Genomic DNA, 12,526 nt, shown 5'->3' on the forward strand with positions numbered 1-12,526 from the left:
TAACAGAATGAGTCAGTGACAGAATAGAATGTTTTCAAACTCAAATTCCTTCTCTGGAATTCTCCCACTTAACTCCAGAGCTGCCAATTTTTTTTTTTTTTTTTGAAACTTCTGGGGACAGTTAGGTTCTTTAATGTGTAAGTTTTGCAGAGGCCCTCAAGATCTTTATTATAGGCTGTTAACAGTATGACTATTTTCTCTTCCCTGCCCTACCAGACTATGCAAGCATCAGCGGAACGTTCATGGACAACCGGTGAGAAATGGGTAGAAAGCTATGAAAAAGCATCTCCTGAACTATTGTTTTCACTCCATTTCAAATGCAACATAATTTAAGCCAAGTCATTCCAGTATTCATTACTATGTAATTTATATAATTATAATTATATTGGTTTTATAATAAAATCTGGATGCCTCCCCTGAATGTTATGTATATTATTCATGTGCTTCTTGTCAACCTTCAAGCCACTCATTTATCATCCCTGTTTTAAAGATGGGGAAACCAAGGCTCAGAGAAATTAAGCCATTGGCCCAAATTATTTAAGTAATTAAAATTACACATGACTAGTATGTAGTGAAACCATCTGAATCCAAACATCAATGCTTTGCTATGCTTTTTTAATGTCAAAAAATTGTCACTCAACAGCTGCAGGATGTTGTAAAGCATATAAAAGGGATGAGAGAAGTCACACCCACAGTAAGGCGAGCCTCCTAATTAAAGGTGGGAATTGATGAGAAAAAACTCTGCTGTTCTATTACAGGAGAGCCAATTATCTGTGACTTGTAATATACTTACTTTCAAAAAGCAAAAATCTGTCTGCAGTATAAATGACATAAGGAAATACAAGTAAACCAGAAGGACTATTTCTTCACTTTATTTTAAAGAACCAACATATCATTTAGCATTGCATTTATATCCATGTTATTTAAGGTATACTTAACACTCAACAAAGACCCTCTTTGTTCACAAAAAACAAAACTGTGACTGATTTCAAAAGATGACAGACACAGGTTAGCAAATGATTAAAATTATAAAATGATAAATTCATTCCTAAGGAGAGAAACAGAGTGACATAATCCTGAATTTGAAGAATTATGCTCATACATTTCCACAGGACAAAGAAAGTTTCAAATTTTCAAACTTGGATGATGAACTAATCAGTCAACCATATAATCCAGGAAAAGTAGGAAGGGAGAAAAAAAAAAAAAAACCAGGCTGAGGAACAATAGCAGAAGGAATTAACAAAAGTACTATCAAGATGACTGCATTCAGAAATTAAAAATGAAGTAAAAAGCTATTTGTTTGAAAGGATTTTACAGTAGGTAAAACTCTGGAGAAGAAAAATCAAAGGGAGAAAAGGCAAGAACAAATGTAAAACAACAGAAAGAAGAAAGGAGAAATAGCCATAGAGATGCTCAAGATTTTCAGATGTATATACTGATATATACTGAATACTATAAGCAAACTTCTTGCTGAAAAAAGTTGCACCTTTCACCAACATAGTGAGCTTTCAAGAAGAACACATGCTTAGAAATGACTAAGAAACAGAAAATCAGAACAGATAATAATCATGGCAGAAAAATAATTATTAATCCCAGAACGTTCCCTAAAAAAAAAAAAAAAAAATACCAGGCTCAGAGAGATTGGCTTGCATGTTCTGTCAAATGACAAAGAACAGGTACAATGCCAAGTCCTTAATGACAAAGTGTATGACAAAATGCATCTAATTCTTAGAGATCAACATTAAGATATATACTAATAATATAACTCATCACCTTGTTGTTCAAAGGAGAAATCATGTATGATAACTCAACAGATGTTAAACAAGAATTTGATAAAGGCTTAATAGTCATTCAAAAAAAAAAAAGCTTGGCAAATGAGAAAAGTAGTTTTCTGAAAGCAAATGGAAGTATGATCACTAATTTTGAAAAAAGAGGACAAAGCTGCCAACTTTCATATCAATTATTAAAAATATTCTGGAAGTTCTAGCAGGGTAATGGAACCAAAAAACACAAGGATGATTATTGGAAAGGGAGAGCAAACAGGTAATTTTTATACAATATTATCTACCTGAGAAATCAAGTGTATTAACTGAACTATTGGTACAAATAAATGTAGATTAAAATTTAATCATGGGGAAATATTATCATGGTAATACTTTGACGAAAGCTCCATAAAAATACATAGAATTGGTTTTTACCACCAAACTACATGTCCTTGGGAAATACTATTTAACCTCTCTTAGCATATTTCTTCAAGTACAAAATGTCATTATAGCCTCTGTTCTGCTTATACACAAACTGGCATTTAAAGTCAATTCAATTATGTATATGGAAATACTCGGTACACAGTGTACTGTTGGTCACATCAACCAATTCAAAATCCTACCCCCAAATGTACAAATCTCTCTCACCCATACTTGTGTTTTATTTACACTCCTTTTATTTTTAGAAATGAAATTATATTGCAGATTTACTACAGACTTTCTTCAGGATGGGAATTTGTTTAAAAGGGGGAAAAAGCACAAATAATAACCAGTTTTTAGCAAGTTTCAATTTTTGTATATTGCATTTTTAGAGGGGCTCCCTCGCGCCAAGGCGAGAAAAAGTCCGTGATACCTCTTGGCCACAAGAGGGAGCTAAACATTTTGTTCGCTTGGTTTACCAAAGGCATCTTCAGCCCTATTTCTTGTGTTACAGAATGATTCACTGTCATCAAGATGGGTTTTGATTTGTGGCGTTATTTCTATCACCCTAACTAAAGTCCTCTCATGATTGACATCTCTAGGAGCTGCCTCAGATGAGAAGTACAATAATTATAATTATGTACGATAGTGAGGTTAACTTTTATTTTCCTAACATACTTATTTGGCTAACACTCAGCATCAAAAAAAATCACAAGGGAGAGAGTTGATTGCAAAATCAACTACAAAAAATTTTTCTTCATAAATATTTTATTTTGTCTTGCTACTTCCAATGAAATCTGCCTAGAACACTTTATATACTACTATCAAAAAAAAAAAAAGCATCTCTTTAATAATGAATAACCCCCCCTTGTAAAACTATATGATAGTCTTAACACATGTGGTGATCATAGCAAAATAATTGTAAGGGAGTTTATGATTTACAAAATCATTTTTATTTATTTTTGTTAATGTTAGCCATGGTACTTTTTAAAAAAGATTTATTTATTTATTTGAGAGAGTGAGAGTGAAAAGAGAGCATGAGCAGGGGGAGGGGCAGAGGGAGGAGGAGAAATGGACTCCCCCCTGAGCAGAGAGCCTCACATGGGGCCTCAGGATCATGACCTGAGCCAAAGGCAGACACCTAACCAACTGAGCCACCCAGGCGCCCCTACAAAATTATTTTTAAATGTAACATTTGGTATTATTTAAAAATGCATGATTAAATGCATGATGCAAACTGCCACAAAAAATACCTAAATGTTAAAGAAGGGAGATCTTCATACTACCTTATGAACTAATTATTTTTTAAAAAATATTCCAAGTACATATAATCAAAGTTACTTATAGCAACCTAGTAATTTTACATAGAAAAATATGATCCAAATCACGCATAGTATGTGAATAAAATGGCTAGATTTGAATAAGAATTGATTCTAATTTATGATACTTGCAGATCACAACAGTATTGTTTGGTGACCGTCTGATTTGAGTAAGTCAGAATGTTGGAGAGAGAGTTGCTGTTCTTTGCCACAAAATACAATAAACAATAGATTCCTCCATTATACTCTTTGCTCTGAGGGTAAACTAATCAAGGTGTATTTTTTCTGCACTATGTCTGCAATCCTTATGCTCTTATTCAAAATATAATTATAGATATCACTTGTGAGGAAAATACTAAAGAGGAACATCCTGTTTGTATCTTCACATTGTTGTGACTGAAATGTTAGCATCCACAGCCTGGGCTCTATGAGATGACATGCATCTAGAAAATAGGACCGACCAAGGCCTAGAAGAAAAACACTTGTCTGATTTACAGAAAAAGGGATCTGCAGTGTTCTTACATTCTGTCTTCTAGGGACAAGTATCTATAGGCCTTCTAATCCATTTCAGGAGACAGACACACAGTGAGAATAGCCGTGTGTATACCAGATACCCAGTCTAGTCCAGCGGTATAGTCCGTAGGTTCTGGACAACTGGGCTCAAGTCTCAACTCTTCCTCTTACTAGGTGTGTCACCATTCAGGAGGAAAATGGTGATATTATGGTAACAATCTCATAGGATTACTATGAGAAATGTTTAATCATTTTTTATACTTAGAAAAATGAAGACAGGCTTATTCTTAGCAATTGTTATTTTTAGCTATTAGTTTAGCTGTTCTTCTTACCTATTCTGTTTACATTATAAAAAGCCAAATGATGTTCCAAATCCAACAACTAAACCAGTTCAGGACTCTTTGTTTTACTTATAGTGACATAACCATACACAGGCGGAAGCTATCACACGGGTTCAAATACACGACTTTTCATCAGGAAACTATTTTGATTTTGGACTGCATCGCAGGGTAAGACATGCATCTCACAGGCATCCAAGAGAATTCTTCTAGATCTGCAAGTCTTTTCCTGCAAACGTTTCACTCTTAGATATATTTATATACATTCCCCATCTCCATAAGAAAGAAACATTCAAAGAAATCATGACACGAGTATTTGTAATAAAAAATAGAAAGAAGAAAAGCATACCTGGGTAATCTTCAGACACATGTACTGAATAGGATACACTGTTAAAACAGGGGGGAAAAAGAGAAAAGAAAGGCTCAAATTACCACTAAGGTAAATGTTTTTACAAAATAAAAACCAACCTCACATTACCCATTCATTTTTACAGATATAGTACAGACATTCATTTTTCCAGATATAAGTACAGATACAAGTATAAACCAAAAAACCTCCTTGGTATTTGACACAGGAAACTTACAGGATTTTAATATATATTTTCCATGAGTATAAATGGTTTTTGAAATATCTTTCTCCCAACAGTGGTACCTTTAGTATAGATAGGTCTTTTTAATCTCAGCAATATCTAATATTCCCTAAGCTATGACCATATGTGTCATTTGCTCAGATTTTATCAAATCTTTTTTTTTTTTTAACCAAACATAAAGTATTCCTCCTATTTAGTATGGCAGTTCAGAATTTAAGCATTTATTTTTAATAATGTTTCCCCACAATATGCTGTGCTTTTGAAACATGTCCTGTGTCCTTTCCTTCAAAGAATTAACAACAGGATGCCAGGGCAACTACTAGTTATTCATCAGCCACATCATGATATGTAATAAATAAATGATCTCCTGTCTTCAGAAGGATTGGGTTGCTTTAAAAATAGTTTTTAAATTACATTTTAACAATTTCACAACTCCTTTCTCAGTAACCCGACTGCTTCCAGATATTATCTCAGTGATGTATTAAAAGTTACCATGCTTCTCTGTTCACTTTCCTATCTCGATCAGCTAGACTGTAAGTCTCTTGAGGTAAGGGTCCATGTCTATTTTTATTTTTAACACAGTCACCTATTATGGTGCATGACGCTCAGCACTTATTTAATATTAGCTTTCTGAATGGATCAGGGGAACTGCTGCCTGCCAGAGAAAAGTCAAAATTTAGTTTAAGTTCAGCCAAATTAACTGGCTGTTAAGACAAAAAAAAAAAAAAAAAAAAAAAAAAAATCAATTCTCTTTGAAGGAACATACAGAATAGAGTCGATGCAAAGTATCATTGACAAAGTAAATTCAGTGCAACCCAAATTACTTGACATACGAACAAGCAGGAAAATTTAACCTATAGTCAAGTGGAAATTTGACCCAAGTGCTGGAATTAGCCCACAGTGATGTTAAAACAGTTAATATAAATATGCTTAAGGAAACAAAAAAGGAAAATCCTATCCGAAGAAGAAACAGATGATCAGGGTCTTGTGGGACAGTAGCAAAAGAGCAAACATTTTGTATTACTAAAGTTTCAGGAGGTGAATAGAGAGAGAAAAATACAGGGGGAAAAAAGGGCTGAAAACTTCCCAATTTGGGTGAAAGACCAATGTACAAACTAAAGAAGCCCAGAAAACCCTGAACAGAGCAAGTGCAAAGAAAGCTGCACCCAGCTACACAGAGTCAAACCGCTGAAAATCAAATATGAGGAAACATTTTTAAAAGAGGAGAAAAACTTGACACATTACATACAGGACAACAGTAAGAATCAATGTTTTCATAAGAAACGGAGGACAGAGGACAGTACAATGATGAAGAGCTAGGGGAGGGAAGGCAGGGCTGACAGCTATGAACCCAGAATTCTATATCCAGGCCATAGATCTTTAAAAATGAAGATCAATTTTAAAAATTATACATAAAAGAAAATTGTGGGTATTTGTCCTAGCAAACCTAAAGTAGAAAAAAATCCCAAAGTTCTCCAGGTGAATGATATCAGAAAATCAAAGGTCCAGAAGGAATGGAGAGCACCAGAAGTTGTAATATTTCTCTTAATGTTTTAAAAATATATGACTGTTTAAAGATTCTAACACTTCACTGTGGGATTTATAAAACATGTAAATGTAATACACATGACAATTATAGCATAATGTCAGAGAGAGGATAAATGGTCATATACAGTTTCCAGATTCTTACATCTTAAATAAAACATTGTAGTACTAACCCAAAACAATAACCCTAAGAAAAATTAAGGATACACTGTAATCCCTAGAACAAGCACAAAAAAACCTTAAAAAACAATAACTAGATGAAAGAATTCTAAAATCATTTTGGAATGTTTAATCCAGAAGAAGGCAAGAACAGAGGAACAAAACACAGAACGAACAAATAAACGACAAACAGTAAATGGTGCCTGACCCTAACTGTAACAAGGATTGCTTTTAACGCTAATGGATGAATTACACTGAATAAAAAGGCAAAAATGGTCAGAATGGATTAAAAAAGAACAAAAACAAGATGCAATTCTAGAGATCCACATTAAATATAATTGGAAGGAAGGAAATTTATACCATGCAAAGGGTAGCATAAGACTCAAGTGTTTAATAACAAAAACTTCAAGACAAAGATAAAAAGAGATCATAATGATAAAGGGTGAATTTGTCGGGATGAAGGCACAACAACAAAAATGTGTATGCACCTAACAACAGAGTTTCAAAATACATGAGGCAAAACCTGACAGATAAAGGGAGAAAGGGACAACTGCACAATCATAGTTTGAGTAATTAATACAACAAGACAACCCCCCAAAAATCATTAAAGACATGGAAGATCTGAAACAGATTTTCATTAAAAAAAAAAAAAAACAAAAACAAACTATATCTCCAGAGTATCTTTTTCTTTTCAGGTATGCATGAATGGAACAGTCACCAAGAAAGATCATACACTGCACTATAAAACTAGTCTTAGTAAATATGAGTGGATGGATGGTTGTGTTTCACCATAGTTCATATCCTGGTTTCCTGGCTCATCTGGCTCTTATAACACTAAGTCTTAAGGCCTCAAGGAGGACTTATTTTTAGAATTTAGGACGAATTTTAGAATTTGTGAGTGGACTTAGGGCCATGTGACTGTGGCCACAGGCTGTGCAACCCCTTCAGGCAGCCCCAAGTCTTCCAGACTCCTCAGATCAAACCCCTGGCATGCTGCTTAGTCCATGGAAAGAAATTACACAAAGACAAGAATGAATAAGGAAGTGAATAGGAAAACAAGATGGTTAGTAATGAGACCAAGTACTGATATACTGTTCTTTCATCAAGTATACTTCATTGTTTAAGTAACTCAAAAGCATTTCTTGGTAACCTGATAAAAGACAAATATTGTGTCAATGTTTAACTATGATTTAGATAGAAAAAAAATCAGGAGATGATTTTGTATGATTAATGTAAGAGCAAGCAAAGAATATAAAACATAACCAATATGACAGACATAGGAACTTAAACATTCTAAAGCACAATAGTATTTTTTTATTTTATTTTTATATATTTAAAGGTTCACATGAAATTGCGCAGATAGAGAGGTCTCATGTAGCCTTTATCCAGGTTTCCCCATTAATTACATGTTATATGCCAATAGTACAATAACAAAAGCAGGAAATCGACATTAGATAAAGTTTGCATATAGTTCTACGTTATTTTATCACGTTTGCATCATGAGCTCACTATCATACATCAAAAAACGGAACTATTTCATCGTTCAAGGATTTTCCTCATGCTATCCTCGTTAGAGTCAAACCTGTCTCCCTTCATCCCAACATCTTTAACCCCAGGCAGACACTAATCAATTCTCCATCTCTATAATTTTGTCATTTCAAGAACATTATATAAAGGGAATCACAGAGTATGACATGAAGCACAATAGCATTTGGACGCAAAGTTAGTATTGTGAAAAAATCACTAGGATTGGCAATATTTAGGATCGACTGAAGAAGTAGGAGATTGGATTCAGAAGCCACTATCAGTGGGGGGGTATGTAACAGGGAGGAGAAGGCGGCAACAAATGGCAGATGGTGGAGGCCAGCCAAGGGACCAGCTTTGGAAATCATGGCCCTGAATCAAATGCCAGGAATTAGAAGATAAAATAACCATGCCAGCGATGCTTCAGATAAACTGGGGGAGACACACACTATGACCTCAATGAATTTATTTTCCCACAAGTCAACCCCTTAGGCAACAGAACTATACTATGTAGAAATGAAATTATTGATCAAGGCAACCCTTCATCCAGCAGAACTATGTGATAGAAGCCTGGAATCTTGCCAGAGATTGCACTCAATACTAAGCTGAATTAATTCCCAACAGTCTACCATCTCAACCAATAGGAGCTGGCTTCATTTCTCATCCATATGACTGCCCAAATCCAAAAGGAAGCCTTAATACGTTCCCATGTTTATCTCCAACTGGGGAGCCTGTTGTAATCGGGGCCACACAAACATAGATCAGAATCCAGCTTTGAGCCCTACTAGCTGAGAGGCATTATGAAAAGTTACTTCAATACACTCGGCTTCGATCTCTTTTCAGTAAAATGGGACAATCCAAACCTACAGTACAAGCCTGCTGTGATGATTTAATGGTTTAACAGGTGTAAGGTCCCCAGAACAACGCCAGACAGAGAACAGCAGGTGCCAAGTAACTCTAGTCAGCTTCCAGTACAAGCAATGAAAATGTACAAAAATGAAATTTCACATGAATGAATGCTTATTGGGGAACTCAAGTTACTCAAAAATCACAATATATTACATTAATCAGAGACCAAAACTAACACTAATGATTTTATATTACGGTTCTATTATCCTCCTGATTTTAAGAAACATTTCCAGGTTCGGGATCATACCTAATTTTTCAAACACAAAATAGAAAGCAAAAGCCCTACAAAATGACTCATCAGCTCCTGTGCTATATAGCATTTTCTTGGTAGTACACCAGAAGGAAAATCACCAGGGCTGTAAAATCCAAATCAGTTTCACTCTGGGGCTTACAGAGTTCTTAGGGGAACAATCTAGTACAAGCAGACATGGATGATTAAGCTAAAGGACCTAACAGGTAGGACGGGGGCGGGGGGCAGCACTGGGACGGGGGCGGGAAGCAAAGAACCAAGCTGAACAGGTACAGGAGTAAGGGTGGCCTGGACCGTACGTATTAAATACTAAAGCAGGCGAAATTATCGTGAGGAAGTGAACAGGAAAGAAAGTGAACGAGAGAAGGAAGAGAAAGCTGGACCAAGCTCTGAGTTCTGATTCAGGAAAAAAAGATGCCTGCAAAATTTTAGAGGAGGCTTCTAAACCACAATTATACTGAGGTGCTTTGTAGAGGAAGTTAGTCGGTCCCTCCACGTCCGGTATATACTGCATGTACTGCACAGTACTGGGGTTTGGTTTGGTTTTTTGAGATTTTACTTATTTATTGGTCAGAGAGAGAGAACAAGCAGGGGGAGCAGCAGGCAGAGGAGGAAGCAGACTCCCCGTCGAGAAGGGAGTCTGAGGCAGGACTCAATCCCGGGACCCTGGGATCACAACCTGATCCCAAGGCAGCCGCTTAACCCACTGGGCCACCGCCCCCCCGCCCCGCGTCCCTTTTTCCCCCACGCTGGGTTCTTAATATCACGCATTTAAGACTGGAATCTCTAAACTATTTCTAGAACTTCAATCATTTCTTAAATAAAATAGCTGCTTCCACTTGTGATTCCTCTGAAAGCAACTGTCCCTACCAAAGACCTCTAGCTCTACTGTCAAGAGCTTCTGAAGGAGTGGGGGGGGGGGGGAGGGGGACGGGGGGGGGAGGGGGATGTCCTCAGATGTTCAGTTATCTACCAGATCCTGTATTTTGTTTCTACATTTGTTTTCTTGTGTAATTAAAAGCATTCATAAGTTCATTCTTACACCTAACCTCACCACTCACCGCTCACCCCATTACCATCCTATTTCTTCCAAAATGCCTGCAAAGTATAAATAAATGGAGTTTAGAACTAGTTCCCAACTTCACAAATCGAAGAAAAATAAAATTTTTTTAAGAAACTTTAAAAGATTTTATTTATTTATATGACAGAGACAGTGAGAGAGGGAACACAGGCAGGGGTTGTGGGAGAGGGAGAAACAGGCTTCCGGTAGAGCAGGGAGCCCAACGCCAGACCCCAGGATCATGACCTGACCCAAAGGCAGAAGCTTAACGACTGAGCCATCCAGGCGCTCCAAAAAAATTTTTTTAGGAGTAGTAGAGAGCTCAGGAAAATGGCAGTTTTAACATAAAAGAGGGGGGAACTCAGATCTGAAGAGGAAATTGTTTTAGATTTAGACCTCTCGGCGGTACCAGATTCAGTAGCTGTATTTTACAAGTGGGTCCCAAAATGTTTCTGCCCCCTCAAACTCAAGAGTCCTGGATTCTGAGCTCATACTTTTTCATCTACACCCAGGAAGCAAAACCCACAATTTCATTCTGTCTTTTACTCTACTCTGTAGAACAATTTCTCTGACAAACCTAACCTTACAGAGCTTTTCTTTCCCAGTTAGATCGCTTTTAAAATTTACATAAGAAAAAACAAAATGCAGAAACTAACCAAACAGGGCAGCTCCTGGCCCACAGTTCTCCACCCCAGCTATACGCTTGTGGCTACAGGCCTCAACTCTGCACACTGGCATTTGCTTGCAAAACAACAGCTTAGACCTGACGATATGTGTTCCCTAGCCTATTCCCAGACCTCCTGGGAACTTAACCAGAAGACAATTCCCTCCAGCACCTCTTCGCCAGTATTCAGTGTTACAGGGTGAAAAAGACACTGTCCAGCTATCCATTTCCACAACCAACTCTTGTATCTCAAGCCAGAAGGTGACTTGGCAAGCTAGCAGCTCCCATTTGCTATTTTGATGCCATTTACTTCCCAGAATATTCACTATCACATTCATTATCATTTTTTTAAAATTTATTTATTTGACAGACAGAGATCACAAGTAAGGAGAGAGGCAGGCAGAGAGAGAGGGAGGGAAGCAGGCTCCCTGCTGAGCAGAGAGCCCCATGTGGGGCTCGATCCCAGGACCCTGAGATCATGACCTGAGCCGAAGGCAGGGGCTTAACCCACTGAGCCACCCAGGCGCCCCTATCATTTTTATCTTGCATAAACATTTTCTAAATATCCAAGTCAACGAGCTCGTTTACCATTATTCGCTACCAATTGTTCTGTCATTTATCCAGGATTAGGAATTTCTAGGGCACTCTCTTTCTCTTCACTTAAAAATCCTCACATCACCCACATCCATATGGACAACGTTAAGCTGCATATGGTTCCATGACCTCATCTTCCCTTAATTTTAGCTCACGAAATCCAAGGCTACCCCTTGGACCTTGGCTTGAAGCATAATTGCTCTCCTTCTAAAATCTCAACCCAGTGTCCCACTTTTTAGGCACAATTTTATAACTTTTCAGCCCTCACTCCTTTATTCCTACTCCCTGACACCCACCAATCCCCATGCTTTCTTTTTCACTCTCTGTGTTCTTCATAGTCCCTTCCAGTTTCATTTCCTTCTTTATGTGACTGTAGAGCCCTAACTGCTCTCCCCACACCATCTTCAACTCCTTCATTGTGTACCCCTATTTTGCCCGTACAGACTACCAGACCTAGAACCACCGAACTGTAGATAAGACACGTCTCAACTCCCTACCTCTGGGCTTTGAGTGCTGCTGGAGAGGACAATGGATCCAAGGCATCTGAACCCACTATAGACATGGTGCCCCATGCCAGCTCTAACACCCTTGCTCAGTAAGCCTTCATACCCTCTTCTGCATCTTCTTCTTGGTAGACTTTTCAACCCTTCACAACTTTCTAGCATCCTGTAACAATTCGCCCTTTCAATTATCCGCATTAAGATAAAACAGGTCATCATATGGCTACTCTGTCTAGGCATTTTATCATTTCTTTCGCCCACCAACCACCTGTAAGTTAACACTTTTCTCTTTACACCCAGGAAGATGGAAATGTCTGTTCTTTTATCTAAGACTAACCCATCTAGTTGATTTACAGATGCCATAAATGAAGGCTCCAT

General features: G+C 37.3%; 1 protein-coding gene across 1 annotated transcript in view; it reads right to left on the reverse strand.

The window, feature by feature from the left end:
• Positions 1-12,526, reverse strand: part of PARP8 (poly(ADP-ribose) polymerase family member 8) — a 177,416-nt gene that overhangs the window by 80,302 nt on the left and 84,588 nt on the right. Inside the window, exon 3 of the mRNA XM_080805018.1 lies at positions 4,703-4,740. Coding sequence (XP_080661144.1) covers positions 4,703-4,740 — 38 coding nt within the window. The remainder of the gene's footprint in view (positions 1-4,702; positions 4,741-12,526) is intronic.

Source organism: Martes martes (assembly GCF_963455335.1).
Source record: "Martes martes genome assembly, chromosome: 5".
Classification (NCBI taxonomy): Eukaryota; Metazoa; Chordata; class Mammalia; order Carnivora; family Mustelidae; genus Martes; species Martes martes.